This window comes from Siphateles boraxobius, unplaced genomic scaffold (genome assembly GCF_051911475.1).
Source record: "Siphateles boraxobius isolate OS27281-9 unplaced genomic scaffold, OSU_SipBor_1 3, whole genome shotgun sequence".
Classification (NCBI taxonomy): domain Eukaryota; kingdom Metazoa; phylum Chordata; class Actinopteri; order Cypriniformes; family Leuciscidae; genus Siphateles; species Siphateles boraxobius.
This window is the reverse complement of record NW_027508919.1, coordinates 3,077,575-3,104,366: the sequence shown is the minus strand read 5'-3', so window position 1 is coordinate 3,104,366 and position 26,792 is coordinate 3,077,575. Positions and strand designations below refer to the sequence as shown.

Below are 26,792 nucleotides of genomic sequence, written 5' to 3'. Positions count from 1 at the left end.
TATTATTTTGGATGGATATCAAATTGTATTAAATCATACATCTAATCATACGTAAACATTTAGCTAATTATAAAAAAACAAAACATGTATATTGGGCGAAAAAACGCAGAGGCAAATATACCGAATATTTTATTATAGGGCGTCATCTGGTGGATAAACGTGGTACAGAAAGCAAGAAAAAGAAAACAAAGAGCAGTTTACTGAAGCATGCTATTGGATGATACTTCCAAAGCCCGCCCACTTTAGCACTCTCATTCGTCCATTCAATTGTCAATCAAACGCCGGAACTACGATTAACAGGACCTTCTGTGGCGCAAAAAATGGACGATAACATTACAGACATCAGCCGACCTCAGATGTATTTGTTTGGTGAGCTGAAATAAACCCTCATGTTGCATAATCATATATGTGTAATGATCAATAATATACCATCATGTAGTATACTATATACATGCGTCTGCTGCAGTATTGCAGTGTAATAAAAGAGTTGAGGCTAATGCAGCTAGCCACATGCCTTTGTTAATAGCTTCATGTTTATACAAATAAATGTTATTTTCAATATTATTTAAAATATATGAAGGTAAAAAGGACTATGAGTATTTCTTTTCCCTTTGTTTGCTTTGACCTCGTGTCTAACTGTACAGCCTGTATAAAGGATGTTGTGTATTATATGTGATTGTTGATCGTTGAGGAGGGTTTTTCCTTAAGTTTGCATCATGTTTACAACATTGTTGAATAAAACTCAAGTTTTGTTGTCTTGCTGTAGGTTGCTCACTGAAAGCAGATAAGAAAGAACACAAAGTTGAGTTGGATGATGATGAGTCTGAACATCAGCTGTCACTCAAGTCGGTGAGGAAGAGGAATTATCATTTAAACTACTCAATAATAACACAGATATTCAGTGCTACATGGAATAGTTTAAAGACAAATGTGGAGTTTGTGAACTGATTTTTATGTTTTCTTCTGTCTTGTTCTCTTTATCATTTTGCTGTTCTGTTGTATTCTATTCCATATGGGTTTTTAGACCCTAATTAAATTTAACTCCTGAAAAAATGCATGATTATGTGAAATCAGCAGGTGCAGTGAGTTGGTTTATTTTCTATTCTAAAACATTCTATTCTGGTCTGATAACATTCTGTTTTAAATCATTCTGTTCTATAACATTGCATACAGTTCTATAATATTATTGTCATAGTATCTGTAGAATTATCCGCTTGGACTAGATCTGATGGGAATTTTGTTGTCAGTATTCATCATCGTTGTGCAAGTGATCCATATTATGGATGCGTGATTTAAATTTCCTGTAATCTCACATGAACAAAGCAGTTTCCTCTCTCACGCACATGTCTTCACCTGTGTTCTCAGGTGTGTTTGGGTGCAGAGGCGGAGGATAAATTCCACACCGTGGAGATGGAGGGATTGACTTATGATGGCAAAATGACCAAAATCACTCTCGCTGTCCTGAAGCCGTCCGTTCTGCCTTCTGTAAGTGTGCTAGGTTCCATTTCTATAGAGTTTTATGTCATGGACATAAACCTCTATTAGTAGTCATTTATTTAGGACTGAATGCATCATTCAAATGTTATTCTACTGCAGTTTGGATACTGTTATTAATTGAGTCATTGTTTTTTTATTGATTCCAATGTGCAAGCTGGCCAAAGCTTCAGTAACACTGTAATGTGCAGTGTCCTTTAAATTTTCATTTTTGGGTGAACTATCCCTTTAACTGTATAATTACAAGGAGACCTTCAAATAAAGTGTAACCAAAGGTTCCTTAAATTGAGAGACTTTTACTTCAAAACACTTTTGTGGTCAAAAAACAAAATCAAATTATTTGGCAGAGAAATAAACATTGCAGGTGATACTATAATTCATTTTGTAAAACAAAAAGGAAATGTGGTAACACTGTACAATAAGATTTAATTTGTTAACATAAATTAACTATTAATTAACATGAACTAACAATGAATAATACTTCTAAAATATTTATTAATCTTAGTTAATGTTTATTTTGACATTATTACATTCCAAAGTCTATCTATCTATCTATCTATCTATCTATCTATCTATCTATCTATCTATCTATCTATCTATCTATCTATCTATCCATCATTATAAAAGTTGTATCTGTTAATATTATTTAATGGACCTACGCTAATATGAACTAACAATGAACAGTTGTATTTTTATTTACTAATATTATCAAAGATTAATACATACTGTAACTAATGTGTAGTTAATGCATTGACTAGTGTTAACTAAAATGGGAACACTGACTGAAACAGCCAAGTGTTGTTATGCCCTTTATACTGTGGAGGGATGCCTGTTATGGGTGTTTTATGGTATTGAAAGAATGTGTCTAATAAAAATTCCAGCTGTGCTGAGGCTGGTCAAGTTGTGATTGACAGATTGTTTATGGAAGGGGCTGGGCCATTGTTGCATCATCAGGACAGCAGACACAAGCTCCCCATGACATCAGCACATATTCGCCTCTGTTTTATATCAGCTATGGAAAACATGAGCATTTCCAAAGAACTGGGAGGATTCTATGTTTTATGGCTCAGTGCGAACAGAACGCAGCATTTGCAACTCTATTTGTGTTCAGATAAATACCAACTTAGTGGTATGATTAAGCTATCGCAGTGGCTGGAGTTTCAGGAATTTTAATGTTGGCGTTTTGACCTTCTTCACACCTTGCGGTCATCGAGTTTAGAGCACTTTTCTTTTTGTGTGTGTAATTTTGACCCTGTCTGTAAGATCTTGGAATTTATTCAGTTTATTCAATCCCTAAAATTAGACGCCCCAGGATATCTGACTCAAAAAAGAGTCAAGCAATAATTGTACCTCAATTACAAGGTTTTGTCTTGATTGCTCGGGACACAATCAACTCATCAGTCAGCGTTTATGTTGAAACAGATCATCTGAGATGATTTTGGACGTGAGGGATTGTTCGCCATTCAGCGTAATTACAACAGTTAAATAGCTGTCATTTAAAGCATTAAGCAGACCATCGCGCCCTCAGCTGTTTACATCTGGTTGCCATAGATGCAAGTGCCGTTGCCTGGTGCAGTGGAATATTCATTCAGAATTTTTGGCCGTGGCTTGTATTTCGCGAGTTGCGCAATTGTGTACTGATATTTAGCTGTAGGCCTGTCTTAGATGTACTGGCATGGAATGATCAGTATGGCTCCCAGTCATGAATTCTTTCTGGGAAACAAATTTAGTATGGTTGTTTATGGTGGGAATCATTTATCATCTGATTTTGCACCAGATATAATTGCCAAAACAAGTAGCCTTGCTTAGTGTAGATGTTTTAAAAGGTTAGTTCACCCTAAAGTTTAAATTATCCCATAATTTACTTCCCCTCAAGCCAAATCCTGGGTGTATATGACTTTCTTCTTTCAGCCAAACACAATCGGAGTTATATTAAATAATATCCTGGCTCTTCCCAGCTTTATAATGGGAGTGAATGGTAACTTGGATTTTGAAGCCCGAAAAAGCGCATCCATCCATCATAAAAGTAATCCATACGGCACCGGGGGGTTAATAAAGCCCTTCTAAAGTGAAGTGAGGCATTTTTGAAAAAAAATATCCATATTTATAACTTTATATAATCACTGGCCTTCCGCGAGTCTAGTTCTGGTGGAAGAGTGACCTCTGACGCGACACATGACGTATTTCTTACAAAAATGCATCGCTTCACTTCAGAAGGCCTTTATCAAAGCTTTTTTGGGCTTCAAAATCTCCATTCCCTCGCATTATAAAGGCTATTTTTAATATAACTCCGATTGTATTTGGCTGAAAGAATGATGGCTTGTGGGGGAGTATTACGGGATAATTTTCATTTTTGGGTGAACTATTCCTTTAGGACACAACAATATACATTACTGTTTAATAGTTTGGTTACTAAACTAAGCTGAATTTTCAGCATCATTACTCCAGTCTACAGTGTCATGTGATCCTTCAGAAATCATTCTAATGGTGTGTTCACACATGTCAGTTTCACCACTTCCCTGGTGTGACGGAGACATTTCAGGTGCTGTTTTGAATCTTTTACACGTTTTGTATGCTCTTCGTGAGTTCTCAGCTGGTTAGAATACCACCGTATGTACGCACATACAACGGGCGCATGCAGCCCAGCAAGCTCAGCATTGTTTTAGACGTTTTGTCATAAAATCTGTTTTTTGTGTAGTATCTGTAGGTTTGCTGTTAAATATGACAGTGTGAACACTAAGTGAACCAGTGTCATTTTCTTTTTCTTTTTTGGTCTCTGAACCAAAAGAACCAAGAGAACCGAACTAGAAATGTGAACACACCCTTAAATGCTGATCTGCTGCTCAAGAATAATTTCTTCTTATTATTTCTTATGTCTATGTTGAAAACAGTTGTGCTGCTTAATATTTTTGGTGGAAACTGATAATATTTTTTCTGAATTCTTTGATGAATAGAAAGTTCAAAAGAACAGCATTTACTTCAAAATGTCAGTCTTCTGTTACATTATAAATGTATTTTCTGTCACTTTTGATCAATTTAATGCTTTCTTGGCCTTGCTGAATAAAGTATTAATTTATTTAAAAAAAGATTCTTACTGACTTCAGGCTGTTGAATGGTAGTGCAGGTAGTAGAAAGCAAGGTAGCTCACTAGGTTTTGGATAAGAGCCTTGATGTGGTAAGTTTAAGATGTTTGATGTTTATTTAATAAGCTGTGGACTTTTTTGTGTGTGTGTATGTGTGTGTTTGTGTGTTCTAAAAGTAGATCATAATTCAAACTTTTTGCTTGTGTTGAGTTTGTTGAAGGGATCATTCTTCGCTCAGTTTGGATAACTACATGTGTGTCCGTATGTCCCCTCTAGCTAAGTCTGGGAGGTTTTGAGGTCACTCCTCCTGTGTCCTTTCGCCTGCGGTCCGGAGGGGGTCCGGTCTACATCAGCGGTCAGCATTTCGTCAGTGAGTACCTTTTTGTCTTTCCACATTTGTTAGGACTGAACATGACTACTCAAAACAGAGAGTTCAGAAAGAGCATTTCCCAAGTGTGTCTTTTGCCTCTGTTGTTTACTCTTCTCTCTGATGGAATGTTTCTCTGTACCTGTTGTGATGTCCATGGGACTAATCCAGCCATCCTAAAGGGCCCTGCACTTTCCTTACGGACTCAGAATGAATTAACCAGCACCATGTGACACCATTTGCGCGGATATAATCGCTTCCATATGTTTTCACAGGCTGTTCAGACAGTTTCAGCTTTTCCGGATATTAAACAAGTGCAGCACTTGCATTTGTCAGACTGGTCAAGACATGTGAAGCTGTATTGTATTTTTTTAAACCATAGTTATTGATGTCTGGAGATCACTGTGTTTTTTTCAGATGTAAAGGAATCAGATGATGAGGATGAGGAAGAGGAAGAGAATAACACATCGCCAGTGAAGAGACCGTCCAACATGACCCTCGCAAAAGTGCCTCAGGTGATTTTGTTTTAATCTCACTTTACAATTAATTAATTAAAACTACTAAATTATGACGGTCCCAACATTAAATGTGATGTAAAATAAGTGGACTCCATTTAAATATTAAATGGTACATAAATGCAGAATGTGGCCCCTCAATGCATAAAACTCCCCTAAGATAAATAGTTAGATATCTTTTCACTGCAAAAAAAAAAAAAAAAGAAAAAGATTTTCTTATGTAATATTTTTGTCTTTTTTTCCATTACAAGTATCTGCAAACAAGGAACTCCCGCACACTATCGGCACTTGCAAGTTAATATTAAAAAACTTTTATTAGCAACGTTTCGGTCTCACGACCTTCATCAGGCATGTACAAATCTTCAAACTCATCCCATTTAAAATAAACACATGACCAATCAACAAAGCTCCATCTGTAACCACTTTAACTCATTGAGAATACATAATTAACAACACGTCATCATAAACCGTTACAAAACGTATTTGTAAACAGTTACAACCATCATTGAAAATAATATCAAAGTTCGGAGAGGAAAAAAAAATATATATATATATAATTTATAACATCACATTAAATAATGCTTCATCATTCATACCCCTAGGGGATAAAGTCTGAAGCCTGATGAAGGTCGTGAGACCAAAACGTTGCTAAAAAAGGTTTTTTAATATTAACGTGCAAGTGCCGATAGTGTGCGGGAGTTCCTTGTTTGCAGATTTGTCGACCTATCTATTTGGTCTTCTTTTCCTACGCACCTATCACCTGCAGGTGTGCGATGGTTTTTGTTAATCCATTACAAGTATCTAACATTTCTTAAATAAAGATACATTTACTTGAAAGAAAAAAATAAAAATGACAGAAGATATTAAGAAAAACCTAAAAAAAGAATATCAGAATTAAGTGAATTTATACTTCAAACAAGGAAAAATATCGGCCTGTGGGGTAATAATAATAATAATAATCTTGTTTTACCTCATAATTAGTTGTTTTTTTACCCCACTGACAGACTTGTTTTCTAGTTAAGCATAAAGTCGCTTAATATCTTAAGTCACTTTGTTTCTCAAGTAAATGTATCTTGGTTTAAGAATGTTTAGATATTTGTACTGGAAAAAAAGACAAAAATTGTGAGTAAGAATTTTTTTGCAATGTATTTATCACAGAAACAGGCTCTTTCTTTCTTTTGTTCATAAGAAATGAAAAGGGTTTAACTAGGTGTCCAGAAAACTGTGAGGTTGCCATGTTGACTTTCATGGAGTCTCGGTAAAAAGACACCTTGTTCAATACACACTTAATCCTCTAGATAAGTGTCTGAGACAAGCAACAGCTTGCCATCACTGTGATACTCAGAGAGCCTGTTTGAAATCTTTTATCAGAGTGTTGAAATGATCCCAGAATTCTTACTGAGGCAATAAGCCATGAGAGGCTGTCACTTATAGTGATTTGACTATGGTTTAGGAGTAGTGTTGTGATTTACTCACAACACAACTACTGTAATGCACAGCCTTTAATGGCTTTTTGGTTTTATAAAATGCTGACAACTGCAAGATAAGTCACAAATTAATGGATTAAAGGTGAAGTATGTAGTTTCTGTGACACTAGTGGCCCTTTGTGGAATTACAAAAATAAAGCATATTTTGCAAACTTTAGCTCCTGCGTGAGTAGTTGCTGTTACGGGTGCTTGTGAAGGCATGTCTCAACAGCTAAAAGTAGTCCACTTTCAATAAAAGGTTCAAATACTTTAAGCTGTGTTGCAATGTGTCATGAGGAAGCAATTGAGTAAGCTAACTCTCTGTCAAGAGCGAACGTGATGGTCTTGCTTATAATACACCCATCCTATTTTTTTGACATGATGCGTCACAGATGTTTGAGTCTGTCTACACTGGACACGTCAAAGTAAACAATATAAACTAGAACATTTGTCTTTCTGAATGGGTGCATGATGATGTTTTATTGAAGCGTCCATTGTAGCATGTAGTATCGCTACATCCCGTTTTCTTTGACGTGTGCATGACCGCTTTAACCTTTGTGAAATTTGGCTTGCACTCCTTTACGCAAAGCTGAATGTCTTTTCCCATATAATGCGTCGACCACGGTCCCACACCGGGTCTTCCCCCTCTGGCTCCGCCTGCTCCAGAAGCCACGCCCCAAACTCTCGCTATAGGTTGAGCTGGAAAGAGATTAACGGATCTGAGCGGACCACTCTTGATGTTTTGATGGTGCCTGGGGGCTCAGTGTTTCACTTTTTGGGGAGAGAAACCCACAAATGGCATACTGATAGTAGTCAGTGAACAATAAATTGGATGAAGAGAATGTATTTTAACATAAAAATATTTCATACTTTACCTTTAATATATATATTTTTAAAAGAATATAGATTGGTTAATCTTGCCTCCAGCAGCTCGCCACTCTCGTCAAAATAGATTTTAGTACCAGAACGCTTAACTTTATAAAAAAAAACGTATACTTTTTTTCTTTTTCCAATGTTGGTGTTCTGTCTTTTTAGAAAAAGCTGAAAATGGACTCCGATGAAGATGAGGACAGCGAGGAAGATGATGATGACGATGATGACGATGATGACGAAGAGTGAGAACTCAGTTATAACTTAGGCTTTGTTGAAAGTTTTTTATAATCTCAGTGAACAATATTTCACTTTGAAAGGGATCATTTTTATTTGTATTCGTTGATAAAAGTCAAAGAAATGTCTGCTTTTCTGTCTGTTTTCCTTTTTTTTAGGGATGACGACAAAGAAGAAAAGACTGTTGAAAAAAGCCCCATCAAAACCCCTCAAAAAGTGAGTCTTGCTGTTTCTTGCTGTTCATAGAATCAGAAAAGAGTATATGCTGTGTATTACATGACCTTTCAAAAGTTTTGGGTCTGTAAGGTTTTCAATATTTTTAAAATCACTTATGTATTATTATTTGATCAAAGAAACAGTAAATACCGTAATATTGTAAAATATTATTACAATTTAAAGTTATGTTTTTTTTCTATTTTAATACTGATTTAATACTCCAGTCTTTAGTGTCACATGATCCTTCAGAAATCATTCTAATATGATGATTTGCTGCTCAAAAATTATTATCAATGTTTAAAACAGTTGTGTTGCCTAATTAGTATTTCATAATTCTTTGATGAATAGAAAGTTCAAAAGAACCTTCTTTGCCTTTCTTTTGTAACATTATAAATGGCTTTTGATCAATTTAGTGTGTCTTATTATAAATAAAAAATGTCTTACTGACCCCAAACTTTTGAAGAGTTTTGTATGTTATATTACTGCATGTTACCACTGCTGCAATGAATGATTCAAATGAACAACAGATTGACCAGCAGGTGACAGTCTCTGCCAGAGAGAGAGAGAGAGAGAGAGAGAGAGAGAGAGAGAGAGAGAGAGAGAGAATGAGGGAGAGAATGAGGGGTATACCCATATCACACATTCATCACCAGTCCTGTTGTTATGCCATCAGTTTATAGAGCACTTTACATTCTGTCTGTCTCTTCATGTAACAAATATTCTTCTTGTCTCACGTCACATTTATAAAACCTCAGTGTCTTGTGCCATCTTTATCATGCCTTGTTTGCGTCCTTCGCTTGTCTGTCTGTTTTCATCTGTCTGGAGCATAATGATCACATGTGTAATAGGAAGCTTCACAGACAGTATGACTTCACCTCTCTACCCGTCACTTGCTCTCGTTCTCTTTCACATGTGTTGATGACTGCATGTGGCTCTTTATCTACTTTGAAGAATCTGATATAAAGAAATTATAGAAACTGTAATTACAGAAAATTAAAAATGCTTTAAATAATTTGATTAGAAAAAAGCAACAAAAAAATCTGTACTAAATATTTTTTGTTGTTGTTGTTTTTTTATTTTTATTTTTTAAACTTGGAATCTATTGGCCTGTTGCACAAAGCTAGCTGAACAAACTCTGAGTTTCAAAGTAGGTTTAGAGTTGACAAATCCAGATAAATTTAATCTGGTTTAGATCCGGTTCAGCGGTCTCTCAATGCTCGGTACAAACGTTCTGTCAACTCAGGTTTGATGTGCCTCATTCAAGTAGCTCAGGTCTTGCTATTAATGTCCATTTTTATCTAAAAGCAATCATTTTATAGATATACACTACCATACAGAAGTTTAGGTCAGAGAATGAATATGAATAAGAAAGCAAGGATGCATTAAATTGATCAAAAGTGACAGTAAAGACATTTATGATGTTAAAAAAGATTTCTATTTCAAATAAATCATGGTTTTCACAAAAATATTAAGCAGCACAACTGTATTCAACATTGATAATAATAAGAAATGTTTCTTGAGCAGCAAATCAGCATATTAGAATGATTTCTGAAGGATCATGTGACACTGAATACTGAAGTAATGATGCTGGAAATTCAGCTTTGGATCACACGAATACATTTCAAAGTAATTACAAAAGTAAACGAGTTTACAATAATACTGTTTTTACTGTATTATTGATCAAATAAATGCACCCTTGGAGAGTAAAAGAGAACAAAACATAAAGAAATATTTATGTTATGTTTTGAACGGTAATATAGTGAAAATCACAATTGAAACTATTTATGCACCATTAAAACTCGGGAACTAAACTGAAAGCGACAACCCTACTAAAACCCAATAACCCTGCTGTGTATTTAAATGTTTGAGAGAGCGTGACAGTGTGTTTTTGTATGTGTGTTTGGAGATCAAAGCGGGTACATACCTGCTCTGTGATGACTGATTCCTGCCCCGAGGGGGAACGACAGACGAGCACTTCTGTCACACGCTCCACATCTGATCCCTCCGTCCTGAATGCTTTCTTCTCCTCTCACAGCTTTTCAATCTCTCTCTCTCTCTCTCTCTCTCTCTCTCTCTCTCTCTCTCTCTCTCTCCCTCTCTCTCCCTCTCTCTCCCTCTCTCTCTCTCTCTCTCTCTCTCTCTCTCTCTCTCTCCCTCCCTCCCTCTCTGTCCCATCAGGCCCAAACACTTTCAAGGAACTCTGTATATAAAGCACTGTTCAAATTACACATTATAAACGAGAAAAGTGGGATGATGCATCATTTTCTAAAGATAATGCATGCTTATTCATGTTTGCACCTATTAGGTTCTATAATGTACTAACTTTGTTCCTGTAAATAATTATAACGATATAACTAGTTATAAGACAATTTGCATTATTAATATCGATAAATAAGGCATAATGATACATAACACGCATACATAAAGGGTTCATGGAAAGTGTAAACTCTCCCATCCAGATTCCGTTTGCTCATCTTTATTTTCTCCCAATGTATAGAGTTATAGAGCTGTGACAGTGTCCTGTGGTCCCTTGAGGACGTGACTAAACAGGCTACGTTTTCTACAAATTACTGCTCTCTTTCATCACGGCTCTCTGACAGCCTGACTGAAAAAATACATCCGAGAAGCGTATTGTGTTACATCACCGAAGAACAAAGCCGTCAGGATCACTCAATTCACAAACATTATCCGCTGTTATGATTCTAACACTGAGCATGACAGGTTACTGGAGCAGCTCTGTCTTTGACACGTGCTAAATATTTGCTCATTTTGCTCATTCCAGACTCCAGAGAAGAAGAAAAGTGCAGAAAAGCAGAACGGCTCTTCAGACAAGAAAGCGGGGACATCAGGGAAGCCCCAAACCCAGGTAAGTTATTACACTGCTGGATATATGTGGGTCGTATGACTAAAATCTTCAAATCAATAATGCTATGAGTCATTTTATTTCATGGTAATGGTAAAATATCTCAATACAGTCAAGTTTGATTCAGTCATTTTTAAGGTCATACAGTAATACCGTCATACTGCCCAGATCTACTTTAGGATAAGTTCACTTGGGCCAGGAGCCGTCTGGGTTACAGGTTTTGGTATTCAGTTCAAATCCCATTCCCAAATTGCCAAGCTGTGCCAACCAAAAGCCAAGGTCTACCGTTGGATGCCAGAGGTAATTTTTACCAAACGTCCAGGTGCAGTTTAGAACGCCGACGACATGGCAGCCTCACAGAGAAAACCACAGGATAATGAGACGGCCTGTCTTTGTTTACGATCAACCAACACCGCCAAAAGCAAAATGTGAATTAGACCAGCAGTACCCCTGAAGATAAATGTGTGCAACAGCATTCAAAACTCCAGCTGTGATTAGCTGAAAACCGCCCAGTCTTTAGAGGACACGACGATCCCAAAGCCATTATTTCAGTGTCTTTTTTTGGAGTGAATGCACTTAATACACTTTTAACAATCAAGCGCATTAGAGAAAAACATCTTGACATTCAAAGGTTTTCTTTTAGGTCATGGAAAAGGGACATCGTATTTTCCCATGCAAGGGAATGGTGAAGCGCACTTAAATAGCTGCTGGTGGCAACAATCCCAAAACTTCCAATTTGAAGGGTCATTTGTGGTCTGCTTTAAAACAACAAACTACTCTCAAAGCCACGGCCTTCTGGCAGGGTGACCGATGTTTGGAATCTGAAATGCATTCACCAGACTTTCTTCTAATCACAAATTTGCCTCCTTTGACCGGTGCACACGCAGTTGTATGGGGTTCAATTTTCTTTGATGTAGATTTTTTCACCATAATTGTGGTGCTGAATCAGAAAGGAACAGGAACGATACACACAGTGAGAGTTCTTCAAAGACATGCACAGAGAGAGAAGAGAACTTGAGAGAGAAGTTGAACACAACCATTGGGAAGTAAAAATATCATTCATATTCTCCATACATTTTCTCTCTTGCCAAAGCAAAGGCAATTACATATGCAATGAACATATAATCAATAAATATCAATAAGTCAATAATCAATAAGTTTTAATTAATATTTTTTTTGTTTAGTAATTAATCACAGAGCTTTTCAAATGCGTAAATGGAGAAAATTCCGAACCAGGAACAATTAAAAAGTGGGCGGTCATTGTAACGCTCTATTGTGTGCTCGAGGAATTACCAGATTGAAATATGCTCGTAAATGTCCATCAAGCTTTGCCTTTCAAACATCCCAAAGTGATTTCACATACCCAGTGACCAATTACCTAAGAGGGCAAGTTGTGGGCGATTTTTGCGGGTGACAAGAAAGACAGGAGACTAACAAAAGCAAGACTGAACTTTCACCTCTAAATTTGTCTGACCTTTGACCCCTGGAACACACACCCTCAGGACAGATTTATATACCTTTTCAGGGTGACCTTTGGTTTTGGCATTCAAACCCGGACCACCTTAAACACGTAAGCACCCACATAATGTCTAAATGAATTTCCCATCGCTCCCGCTGGCAGTTCACTTGACCTAACAATGTAAGACTCTGTAAGCATGTTATTAGCATCTTAGATGCCTGATGTGAGGAGCACTAATTACCAACTGTTATAGAAACACCCAGGGGGCTGTGTGTGTGTGTGTGTGTGTGTGTGTGTGTGTGTGTGTATGTGTGTGTGTATGTGTGTGTGTGTGTGTGTGTGTGTGCGCGCGCACACCCACTTTTGGCTAATTCCATAATGGCTACGTTCTGGTGCAAGACGGTGGTTGTTAAAACACCTTACGAGATTAGATAGTCAAGCAGACATCCTCCCATCTTTCTCAAACTCTGGCACTTCTTTGCACTTCTGCTTCCGGTCGGCCACTCCTACTCGTCGTTTTCCACACCCTTGTTTCCGGTTGCCACTCCTCTGCCATTTGAAATCATTAGGGCTTGGAGCTGCTGGGTGTCCCTGCAGGCCATGAGGCGAGCGGAAACCGAGTGCTCTGTCATTAAAGCGTGGCTGGCTCATTACATTCTCCCAATGGAGTGCTGCATATCTATGAATGCATGAAGAGAAATCGCTCGCATTTCACAATGACACGCTTGAACAGTTGTGGAATGCTTCATAAGACTGTATTTGCCTGTGGAAACAAGTTTAGTACAATAGTACGGGACATAACTGTAAGATGCTTTCATCTGTGAATGGCTGTCATAAAGTATACAAGAATGTCCAGTCCAGTTGGTTTAGTTTTGTTAGTCAACCTCAGCCACAACACAGACTGTTCATTGACCATCTTTTGGTGAAAGCTTTCTCAAAATGGCAGTCTCCATTCTGATTGGCTGATTTTTGGCAATTTCATCCTTTTGCACTGTTGTATAATCCACTTTGACTGATTTGAGATTCGCCCAGCTATTGTGTGTAAAAAAAGTGAATTGTGGTTGGTCACTTGATAACATCTTTTCAACATAATGATCTGTGTACTCCCCTGCATATCTACTGACTTGAGTGAAAATGTAGCTGACTACATTGCCAGTTTTTTTTTTTTTTGACAGGCGATAGCTTATTTTGATAGGCAAATTTATTTAACGCTGAATCTTTATGCCACCCTAGGAATTTAATACTTTGTTCAGCAAGTACACATTGAATTAATCAAAGTGACAGTTTGGTGACAGACTGGTGTAATGATGCTTTGTATCACAGTAAAAAAATGACATTTTACAATATATTAAAAATAATATATTGATATAATAAATTGTAATATTTCACAATATTACTGTATTTTCGATCAAATAAATACAGATCTACCGACCTCAAACGTTTGACCGCTAGTATATTTACATAAAATGAAATCATTATAAATAGTTGCTGAGTCAAAAATACGAGACAAGTTTTGACAATGGACGCAGAGAAGAGGTTGAGATGACTGCTATATGAACACTTGTAAATTGATTCCTATTGGGCAGCAGAGCCAGTTATCTGTCATAACATACATAAAAACTACATTAGTGTAAAAGAGCGGCGAACAGTGCACAAGATCCTTCATAATGTCCCTGATTGTTAAAGGTCAGTAGAGTTTTGAAGTTATGTGCTTGATCACACGTGTGTGTATTGAGGACAGCTGATTACATCAAATGCTAGCGTGCTAATGATTAAGTGCCGTCCCCTGGCATCTGTAATCAGTGTCTGGCGTAGATTAAAAAGCTCGCTGCACTCTCTGTCTGTCTGCTGTCTTAACTCTACAGCTGTCCTTTCCCAACACACAAAAACGCCCTGCTATATAATGACTGCACCACACCGGGCCTCTCTGGCCCTCTGCCAGTCCTGTGTGTGTGTGTGTGTGTGTGTTGTGAGTGCATTTGTCCTTTAATCTGATACCTTTTGATCTATCGCATGCTCGTCAATCGCTACAGAGGAAAAGGGGATTATTTATTTTGTTCTTACAAAGCAAGACTGGAAGACATTGTCCTTTACTTTATGTTCCTCTCTCACTTTCCACTTTCATCTAGCACGACCAAAAGTTCTGGAGTATTCTTGAGGGATGTTTACCTGAATAGTGCTTTTTAGTACTTCAGCTCACTTTATTTCATGTAGTTGCCAAGATATCAACATATCTCAGTTTCATTGAAGTGTTTTTTTTTTTTTAGTTTAATTTGTTCATTGAATATTTTTATTTCAGCTTTATTTCAATTATTATCATTTTTTATAGATTTACCGGTAGTTTTAACAACACTGAATTTAGTATCCATTTTTAGCATTCCTTCCACGATAGTCTCTGTTGGGGTTCACTTTAGAATGCTCTGAGGTCATTTGAAGCATTAATTGAACCCCATATGTTAGAAGTCTTCATGCTTTCCATCTCCATTTCTTCCCTCTATTACTACCTCTCTCTCGCTCGCTGTGAAAAACAAGGCTCTGTCCATCAATGTAACCCTACAATCACTGTGGATTCTTGGCTGGGCTGCATGCATGGACAGGCCACTGTGTGTGTGTGTGTGTGTGTGTGTGTGCGTGTGTGCGTGTCCGTGTGCGTGTGCTTACATCAGTCTGCAGAGGGACAGTATCTTTCTGCTGAAAGCTGTACACACACCTGTGCCCCATGAGCAGACACAGACCCGCTCTTTTAGAGGGTGGACACCAGATTATTTTGGAAGTTGTAATAATACAGACATTTGCCCTCACAATATCACAGACCTTCTATACTATGACAGAGCATCAGTGAGCACGTACAACATTATACCTTTAAAGCCCCAACACAGACCGTGTGAGCCATCTGAGCACCTGTGTGTACATGTGTGTATCAAATGACTTCGTACATCAACTCTGTCCGAAACCTAAACCTTTTTATGATTCTGTTTTTGCCATTGTGATTCCACTGAGAAATATGCACTTAGGCATTTTTTCAGGACCTGAGAAGACCTGAATTATTTTTAAAATGTGTCGGACATAGTGAGAAAACATTGTAAATACAAAACAAGTCTGAAACATCACACAACAAAGTTTGGTTTTACTTGTGATTATGAGAAGTGTGTGTTGGTGGGAAGTTGTGCATGTGTACCTCTCTATCTGTCATGTATCTTAATATACAGTATATAAATATAAGGCAATGATCTCAAACTCAATATAAGTCTGAGGATAAAGAAGGGAGAATAGGAGGGAAAGAGAAAACATGAATATAAAAAATGATTAGATAAAAAAAGAATAAACACAAAAAGTAAATATGTAACTGAAATTAACAATAAGTAAATAAATAAAGAGGGGGATCGGTTAGTGAACTTTGTTCTCGGACATTAAATGTGATATTATATACATACATACACACACACACACACACACACACACACACACACACACACACACACACACACATATATATATATATATATATATATAGGGATTGATAGTGATATATAGATACATTGTCATTATATTGTGCTTTGGAAGCTCTGAAACCAGTTTCTTACAAAAATGTCAGTAAATTGCAAAAATGACTGAAATGTGATGTTAGTTCTGAGAAAACCTTGCAGCATACCAGGTTATTGTATTAAAGGACATTAATATATTATTACTATATAATACAATATAGCATTACAATATAATAAAATACATTGTGTGATACTGATACATTAAGTTGTTAAGTTGCTATATAACACGAAGGTGTTGGAAATAAGGGTCTTGTCACTGAAAACAAGTGGTTTATTCCTCCTCTTGGCAGAGCGGCCGTCCCACCGCCACATCTAAGAGCTTTTGGGCTTGTTCTCTCCTGCATGGAAGCAATAAAAGGATCATTTGTACCCCTCTAAATTTGTCAAAGGGTGCTGTCATTAGTGCAGAGGTCTGTGGGCCAGACTAGACTAATGGTTAACAGGATGAGTCAAGGAGCTGTTGGTGTATGTTATTTATGCATGACTTTTATTGTCAATATCTAGCATGAGATGTGTGAAACTTTGCTGTGTGTTTGAAACTTGTCTAGATTTACAGGATTTGCATTTTTCTTATTGACAGACACCACAAAAAGTAAAAGACAAGTCTCCTGCAGGGCCTTCTGGGAAGAGTCCCAGCACTCCCAGCCTTAGTGAGGTCAAAGACAAACTTACATCAGCATCTAAAGAGGTACGAATACTCATCATATTCCCTTCTACGTTATAATGTGTCTCTCTGTTAACTGTGGATGCATTTCTTTTCCGTAATCACACACATACTTTAGCCCCAACATGCATACAAACACGCACACATGCCGTGTGTTAACAGTAAGTGCGCTGACTTAGCAGATGATGAGATGGTCAGATGTTAATGAGGCGTCTGAGTTGAAGGCCGGAGGGGGAATGACCAGCTATATGACATCAGCATATCGGGATTAACCGGCCTTTCTGAGTCCACCTGCTCATTTCCTCTCATTCACTCAGTACCCCTGACCACTGACCCTCTTCATTCTCACATCCTCCGCTTCGTGAGAGCTTTCTGATCATTGTGAGTCTCTCATGGCATCGGTATGTTTTTGAAACTGATACTGATTCTTTTACACACCATGACATGCTATAATGCCCCCTCCGTTAACTAAATATTTATTTACCGCATGTGATGTGTGATGTGCTGTTGAGTACCAGACTACAGTTTTGATTCACTCCTCAGATTGTCAAAACGAACAGTACAAGCACTAGGAATCCCAGCAGGCAATAGTACAAGTAGATGTTTAACATATGCAGTATTTGACTGTTAAATATGCTAAACTCTCTTCTCTCGCCAGCACCATTTACAATAACATTCAAAAGTTTGGGGTCAGTAAGATTCTTTTAATGTTTTTGAAAGAAGTCTCTTATGCTCACCAAAGCTGCATTTATGTAATCAAAAAGACAGTAAAATGAGTAATATTGTGAAATATAAAAATAACTTTTTTCTATTTCTTTTCTATTTTGAATTTTCAGCATCACATGATCCTTCAGAAATAATTCTAATATGCTGATTTATTATCAATATTTGAAACAGTTGTGCTGCTTAATATTTTTGCGGAAACGGTGATAAATTATTTTCAGGATTCTTTAATGCATAGAAAGTTCAAAAGAACAGCATTGATTTTAAAAAGAACGTCTTTACTATCATCATTGATCAATTCAGTGCATCCCTGCTGAATGAAAATATGAATTTCTTTAAAATCCTCTTACTGACTCTTGAACGGTAGTGTATATACTGAGGGATGGGTCACTTGTTGTATGTGGTTATCGACAGCAGTTTGAAAAAAAACCCAGTAATATTTAAGACATCTCTGCTGCATGCTTTTTAGAAACTCCAGAAACTGGAGAGCGAGATGATTAGTATGTTGTGCAGTAATATCTAGTTTGAAACTGGAAGGATACAGCGGATGGATTGTGTTGAGCAGATATGATGATTTGTGTCCGTGTGATTTCATTCGGTCTGCTGTAGATAAGGGGAAGTGGAATTACTGTGAAGGCCACAAAAAAATGCGAGTTCACTGAAGTGCGTCCAACACCCAACGACTCACCCTGTTCATCACCGCAGCAGCGCTCTGGCTCCGAGTCAGGATGAGCTCAACACTTAACAGAGAGACACAAGTGATGAAAAAGGGCCATTTCATTTCTGCAAAAATATGTTTCTCTGAAACAGGGGAGGCCACTTCCAAAGACCGAACAGAAGTTTGAGAACTACGCAAGAAGCTCTTTCAAGATCTCTGATAAACAAGTGAGTATCGCTTTTTTCATGCATTGCATAAAATGCATGTATGACCCTGACAAAATGTATCAACGCTCTTTATTTAAGAACTGTCCACTTAAAAGATTAAAATTCTTCTGCTCAGAAGATGAGACACTCTTCAGCCTGCAGAGAGATACAGAAACATACTCGAATATCCACCATATTGATTTTAATCTACCTCATTTTCATTGAACGTGCGAGACTTACGATTCATTAGCCGCTATAGATTAATAACTTGAAGCATAACATAATGCTGTAAACGTTAAACCCATATGCAATACAAGCCAGTGTTTGATTATGATCATACATTAAAATAATATGATAACAAATACCAGTTTGCAACATCAAGCAGCGTAAGGGCCTGTTTTTGAATGGGTAAAATAGTTGGAAGCGAATGACACAGAAAGCCTCACACATTCAACTTACAAATGACCATAACTCCTCTTACGTTAAAAGTAAAGTGAAATAATCGCATCTACGTTCACATACTTGATTTGAGTATATTTTAGGCCTTAACATCTTCTGTCTTATTGGGCCGGTTGGGGGGTGGCATACTGATATCTTCCTGCCGCGCTCTCTCTTTTTTTTTATCAGCAAATGAAATGTGTACTGATTGACCTCTTGGCATTGAAAAGAACAGGAGGGAGCTGTCACGCCTGACATCTCTAGCTGTGATTTAAATCCCTCGTTCACTCATTCCTCTCTCGCCGTCTCTTTTAGTCTAGAGCTTTTTTTGCAGTCGAATGTGTCAGGCTGGGTGTTGACCTAAAATATTGCAGTAGTGCAAAGCAGCCCTCACAAATGGCCACGTTTGGGTCAAAAGAGAAAAATCTCTCTTTTAAGTAAAGTGCACTATCATGCCTGCTGTAGCTCCTATTTTCTCGGGATAAATTACACACTAGAGAGTGCACATGTCAGCGTGAGAGTCTGTGTGTGTGTGTTAGTGGTACCAATGGTACAAAAGATAAAATTTTACCCTAATATTTTGTTTGTTTGCATGTAATCTTATTTTTTTTTTATATTTAAGCACACTTGGCAGATGCTTTTATCCAAGGTTTATATTTGTCATGCTCTAGTGTTTGAGCTACACATTACCCCTTTAAAACACATTGCCCCTAAAAATGTGTGTGTAGGTCATACAAGTACTACTATTTAATTAAAAGATAATTTAAATTACACGTGCATTACAATTTCTCCAATTAAATAATCGCTTGTGTCTGTCAAGTGACAGCCGAACTATCCTGTCTGCATTTCACATAACTTTGATCTTTTTGCATAGACAGATCATCAAACGCAAGATACATGCGTTTTTATGCAGGCTATGCACACAAGATGATCTAACAGTTTATTCTATATTGACTTGTTTCAAATTTGCATATTTGCTAGGGCTGTAACGATACGCGATATAAAATCGAAATCGCGATACTCAGGTCCACGATCCTGTATCGCGATGTGAGAAGGCAGAATCGCGATCACACCCCTTCCAACTCCCAGAGTTATCCTTCCTGTCCAGAACCAGGGCTCGAATTTCGGCGCGGATATTGCGCATAATTCTAATCATTCCCGCAGGTCTCCCATTTATAATGTGGGAAATTCCCGCAATCGTAATCCACACAGATAATAAAATAAAATCATTCTTTTAACAACTATCTTCCAGACGCAATTTCACAAACAGCGTGAGTGTTCAGCTGTGCCGCGCGTCTTCTATCTCTTCTCATAATGTTTTGTGCAAGGCAGGCATCAAGCGCTGCGGCGATAATACACACTCGCGTTTTGGAGTCGGGACCATAGACTGTAAGGTCGGGACATGACGGAATATTCACTTGCACAATCGGGCCAGCAGTGCATCGTGACTGAAGTCTTTTTAAGTTTTACCAGTTTAAACATTCAAGCGATTTTAAACTAATCAGTGCTCGCGCGCGCTCTCTGAGATTATTTTCTATGCGCACATTCATAGAAAATCCGCCTCAAAAACAGCTGGCTAGTAACTATTTTTCGCGGATTATATTGCTTTAACACGCAAAATTGTCAATTTCGGTCTTTGTGAGTAGGCTATACTCTAAATAGGCTATAGTCGGTTTTGTCTTTAATAAACATAAAACGCATGCCAGTATAATGAACACAGGATCCGTGCACTAGCTCTTAAAGTGACGGCAGCCATATGTGTCTGTCATTAATTTTGTTGTCAAAACAACAAAAGATGGCTTTAAGTTAAAGGAATCAGGATTAATAGCCTATGTATTTAATTTATTCAGGACTAAAATACTACCCAGTGTTATTTTCCATTTGATTACTTTATTCAGTATCTGTATATAAATACTAGTGTTAGACCTATTCAGTATCTGTATATAAATACTAGTGTTAGACCTATTCAAAAACTTTTCTCTTTAATTGTCTTTATTTGTATCTTTATTCTATTGTATTTATTTGTGCTACTTTTTTCAATTTAATTAAACAATTTAAATCAAGCTTCCTTGTGATGTGTAAATTCTTAACAACAATAGGCTATTACCCCATTGTAAAAATGCAATGAGCGCAAACATTTAGGCAAGATAAATGTAATAATTTTGTTTGGAAAAAATGCCCCCCCTTTCTCCCCTCAAACAAAAAAATCCCCCCCCCCCTCCCCCCTCCTCCCCCCCTCCCCTACTACATCCACATCTTTAAATTACTATTAGTATTATTTGAAGTTAACATTATAAAATAGCCTACGTAGACCTACACCACAAAACGGATAAATTATTTAAAATTTGGCAATTTCAGCATTATGGACGTGAAATTTGCAGCCAAAACATGAAATATAAATTCTCAGAAAGTGCATTAAATTAATCCTCAATTGACCGGCAACACGTCCAACATGCAGATGCATATTACGGCACCATCCCGAAATCAATTTAGTTGGAGTACAGAACACAGCCCAAAAGCAGCAGCCTACACTGCCGTATAGTATAATAATTTGCATAGTTATTATTGTTCTTTGGTGTTTAGATTATACAGGTTTTTCCTAATGTTATTTAATAAAAATACCGGTATTTTTTTTCTTCTCTCAAAATCTCTTTTTTTCACCACAAGCCCCGCCCCCTCAAGCCCCGCCCCCGTGATAGAATCGCGATACGAATCGAATCGTGGGTCAAAAATCGTGATACGAATCGAATCGTGGGTTTGGTGTATCGTTACAGCCCTAATATTTGCTGAATGCCAACAATATATAAAAAAGTATTACAGTGTTTGCATTTTAATTGTTTGACAGAACTGTTAAATAAAGACAGTAAACGCATGAAGATGGAGAATGGGATCTCCAGCGTGTTGCAGGCACCGATTCTCAGCACTGTCAAAATAAAAGTCCTGCTTCTGACACTAATCGGCCCTACAGAAAAACGAATGGCAAATATCGGACGATATTATTGGCCTTGGCGATATATCGGTCGACCTTAAATTGTAGACATGCTACAGAAGAAACCGCTATTCCAATTGATGTTAAATGTGTCAAGTGTTGATTATAAATATATTCACATTTATTAAATACCTAAAATTGTCAGTAAATCTATTAAAATTGACTATTTATCCAATAATTGTGTGTTTTGTATTTTTATGCTCATCATCAATTCTATTGAGTCGAGTCCCTTATGTGCTTCCCTTGAGGAGCATTATGCTGCCAATGAAGATGGTTCCAGATCACTTATGAGGCCCTTTTCAGTTAGGATGCTGCCTTAAGGGGCTTTTGCACCAGGTAGTTTTAGGAACTCATCAGGATTGTTCCCTGAGAACTTTTGGTTCCCCTATGAACGTTTTCCTGGTTGCATTCCCACCGCCAGTAAGAACTCTGAAGTGATGTAAGCCGCGCTTGTTGTTGTGACTTTTATTTTGACGGCGCTGCAGACGTTTATTTTGACGGCGTTGAGAATGCCAGCCAGAGCCACAGAATGCTTGTATTCTCCATCTTCATTCGTTTACGATCTGTCTAACAGTACTGTCTAATACTTTATTATTATTATTTATACATAAAAAGTAGACAGACAGTAATGAAAAGTTATTAGCGTATGCCGTGTGGTTGACGTCCATTTTTGCTAGCTGAGCAGAAATAATCATGTTTCACTTGGTCCCCTTGCGTTGCGTTGGATTTTTTCCTTAGTGTAAAGGTTGTTTTCCATGTTCATAGAGTTCATTTCTGGAGTAAATATATAGGTTATATTCTGTGAGTTTACACAGTTTTTGTATAAATGCCGGGTGCTGGTGTTTCGCTTGCGTTCGGCCAATCAGCGCACGCTAACGTCACTGGTAGTTTCTATAGTGCTGGTTTAGACCCTACTCTGAAGGAATTAGTTCCTCCAAAAGGAGTTTCTAGAACTAAAATCGTTCTTAGTTCCTGCGGTGCGAACACGCATAAACCTGTATACTTCCGTCAATAGTTCTAGGAACTATGAGAAGGTTCCTCCGGTGCGAAAGCCCCATTAGAAAGTAGGCAGCTCACTAGGATTTGGAACGGAGTTTACATGTTTTCGTGTTTTGGTCGGTAATGAGTTATGAGCTATTTGATGCATTGCACCCTGCACGCCGGTTCTAGAAACAAGGCTGGAGCATGTCAGGCTTTGCTGCGCAGGTGTCCTCTCAGATGTACAACGGGTGGAGTGTGTGTGTGTGAGAGTGTGTTTTCGAGCAGAAACGGCTTTGGGAGCACAGCAGGCAAAGAGGTGTGAGACATGTCTTTGTCAAAGAGAGGCACTAGTCATACCCTTTGGTATGTACAAGGACTGCACCCCCTTCCTCTGGGCTCGGCGCTGTAGTTATACCCCAGACGCATCGCTAATGTGGAGTTTTTCATCCAAACTGACTCACACAGCTCTAATTAAGCATCCAAATGAGTCGCTACATCAGAGAAACTCCGTTCCAGCTTCACCAACTCATCCTTTTCCACCTCCTCTCTCTCTCTCCCTCTCTCTCTCCCCCCCATTTGTTTTCTTGCAGGTGATCAAAGACCTTTGGAACTTTTTACAAGCACTAAAAAAGTAATGGCTGCTCTGCGCTCCCCTTCCCGTCCCGGTGCAGCAGAAGTCTGGGGTTAGCCAGTAACAGCACTTCAGCTGTGCGATCTGGCCTCTTCCCCTCTTAACGTGATCCGTCTGCCCTTCTCTCTAGATGGATAGAGCAGAACGAGCCTCAGCAATGGCATAGATATAATGCTTCATGTTTTATATTTTACTTTCTTTCTTTTTTAATCATTTATTATTTTATTTTTTTTGTCAGGTCAACAATGGTTTCTTAGAAGAACATTTATTGGGATGTTTTGCCAAGGCATTTATAATTTTAAAATGCAACTTTAGGGTGAATCTCATGAAATCTTATCAAGAACATGTCCAGGTCACGGGTCACCTCAAAATCTAAATCTGCATAAAGAAAATGAAGTCTATTTTAGACTAAGCAAATGTTTTGCAATTGGGATATTTTCATAAGAATTAAGCATAATATTTCCCCAATTCTCATAATCAAAAAAAAAAGGGTGTAATGTGAAAAAAAATATTTTAAAGCATTTACAAATCATGGAAGCTTTGTGGTATGGACTACAATTTATGGTGATTTAATAATAATAAAATTAATTTAAATAAGTATACTATATTAAGTAGTTGAGGATAATGGAAAAAAAAAACTTGAGGGCAACATTACGATAATGACAATTTGGGAAGCAAAAATGTTCATGCAAAAAATGTTAATGGTCATAAAAATATGCTTTATTTTCTCAATGCTGTTTGGATAAAATGTGACCCTGTTTGTGATATGTTTTTATATGTAACGTGATATGTTTTTGTTTCTCTCTTACGTAGAAAATAGAAAACTGATATTTCTTGGTGCTGGTTTATCACATTAAATTTTTATTTTTTTAGGCCATTTGAAAAAACAACAACAACACTTGAACATTAGCTTCAGTAAAATAGCTTTTTGCATTACCAGCCCAAGTCCAATTGGCTTCTTGCGTATATCTGAAACCACAATTACTGTAAATCGTCCCCTTAATTTCTTTGTGTAAAGATGGCAGCTGAGGTGTAATAATGCTAACGTTGAGTGTTCTCTCTGATTGAAGATTCCATCTAGCTTACAGTATTCAAATGTATTCAGCCCTCAAGATTCCCTTTGCTGCAATTCCAATGGCCTTCAACATTTAAACTTCACTATTATCTCAAGTGCTATAGACTCTCCCATGAAATTTCTCTTTAGAAGTGTGGACAGAATATTATACCCCGTAAAAAAAAGAAAAAAGAAAGATGATTGTTAGTCCATGGTTTAGGTCATTAAATATGGCTACAAAGATGATTAGTTGATTTGATGCTTTGAAATCCAGGTTTCTGTATGTTATGTTGTTTTTGTCATATCAGTTGTTTTTATTTTTGCACTGAACCATTTCAATTTGTTAGTTAAAACCCTTCAATATACGTAGGTGTTTTTGAAAACTGAAACATGCCCTTGATCTCTTTTAAGTAGTTTGATGTTGTGTAGCTTTGAATGCAAGTAAAATTGGTACAAATGTATTTTTGTTTTGTTTTTTGCAGCATGCAAATGCTGCATGCAGTGCATTGCAACAAAACTATAGTTCCCATTATGATACAAAATGGCCTACACTTCAAGTTCATTGATACTTATTGTTTGTTGATGTTGATTACATCGGGAGCAATCTTGTTTTGTCACATCATGCTTCTCGCTGGCAGTGTTAGATTGGGTTTTCATGCCTTTCTTGGATGGAAATTGAAGTAATCCAGTTTTAGTTAAATAAATACTGTATGTCAACTTTTTGTCTGTGAATTTTAACAATGTTAAATTGCCTAATGCCTATACCTTTAACCAGTCTTTGGAGTAAGGTAACCAAGTTCACCAGTAAGGTGTTGTTATCACTGCTAACCTTAAAGGCCGGAGTCAGATCATGTTCTCGGTCCCAGTTTTCAGATCAAGAAGTGGCTAGACTGACTCAAAATAAACTATATTTTAGTAGTAACTAGATCATTCGGATTCTAGTCAACAAAACTTTGTAATCTGGAAATGTTCAATGCAACGCACAGAGGCTGATGGCCTATTCATGTATCGCATTGGACAGTTGCTTGATCCCACGTCCTTCTAAAATATTTTTTATTTACAAACATGCATATTATCAATTGTTTGATAATAATTTAATTCATTATTAGACCTACGTAATCTCTGACAGTTGCATCAAAAGCAGTTCTGTTCAAGTAAATTTATTGGATTATGTTCTCAAAAACTTGTAACACTTGCCAACAAAGAGGATACCGAGCAGCATTTTAGTGCAAAAAGGGTAAATGATGTCTGTTGTTCAACCTCAGCGATCATTTCTCCTCTTCTAGAAAGTCTCGGCCCGTTTCTCCTCCTGAGGTGTTCACCTGATTGGCTTGTTTGAAAAAACACTGTTTGCCGTCCAATTATTGTCTGAAACAGAATGAATAAAATTGTCAACTGAGCAGATGGTGTTGCATTTTCTCTCTCTCTCTCTCTTTTTGCACTTGCTTCCTTTTTCTGCCTTTTCTGAACATCTGAAGCATAGATTTACCATTTTGATCAACATGGTTACTAAACTCTAGAACCTGGGGCAGTTCACAGCCGTTATGATGATAGCTCTGGAATGGGCTAAACAAACATTTGCTAGCAGCCGTGTTTGTTTCCGTAAAGTCAAACTTCCTAAATTATTTGCCATTTTACAGCTCTCACTTATCTTTTCATGTTCTTTTTGAAGGGATTAATCCTTAGGGGAATAGAAAGTTGTCTTTATCAGCAGATTGCCTCAAATGAAGAGATCCATCATCAACTCTCCATGCAACGGGATTTTTATATTTGTATGACTCCTTTTTGTCTTCTCTTTCCTTATAAATGATATCCTAAAGTTGCTTTGCTAATTTAGTTTGGAAATTATTCTTCATGCATTCACCACATGGTGGCGATAATGGCTTATGATGACAGTGTATTTTGATTTATGGAAAGCTCCTTCCCAGTATAGCGTAAGGGACAGTTAATCAGCCACTCACCTGGATTGCACTCCTTCATTATGCCTACTGACACTTACCTACTTCCTGTTGTCTGTGTCTATAGCAGGAAGTGAGCTCAGCAGACAGGGTGTGTGTGTGTGTTTGTCTGTCTGTCTGTCTGTCTGTGTTGTGTTGAGTGTTGTGTTGGGTGTTGGGGGGGCAAGACTTGAAGTATTACTGTGTGGAATTCCCCCTCTTTCCCAAGGGTGAGGAATTCCAGATCAGCGCACACTCAGGCAGAAACAAGGATGAATGAGAACGTACAGAAATTCTAGCTGAAGCAATTCCAATCAGCGGTTAGTAGGAATTATGATACATTTCACTGATTCAGCTGTCTGACTGAAGTGTCCAGTCATGACTGCACAAACAACA

The 26,792-nt window shown here is 37.5% G+C and overlaps 1 protein-coding gene across 2 annotated transcripts; it reads left to right on the top strand.

Moving 5' to 3' along the window:
* The first annotated feature begins 270 nt into the window (after positions 1–270).
* npm1b (nucleophosmin 1b) lies at positions 271–25,859 on the top strand. Of its 2 annotated transcripts, none has more exons than XM_077247394.1 (11): positions 271–369; positions 767–849; positions 1,366–1,485; positions 4,854–4,947; positions 5,362–5,459; positions 7,961–8,040; positions 8,191–8,248; positions 11,031–11,114; positions 16,696–16,803; positions 18,313–18,387; positions 23,365–25,859. In XM_077247394.1, exons 1-11 carry the CDS (start codon positions 321–323, stop codon positions 23,407–23,409), a joined length of 894 nt encoding a protein of 297 aa, XP_077103509.1. In that variant the 5' UTR covers positions 271–320; the 3' UTR covers positions 23,410–25,859. The 2 variants fall into 2 exon arrangements, with proteins under 2 accessions (XP_077103509.1, XP_077103511.1); XM_077247396.1 differs by lacking the exon at positions 23,365–25,859 and adding an exon at positions 21,650–21,971.
* Positions 25,860–26,792: the final 933 nt, after the last annotated feature.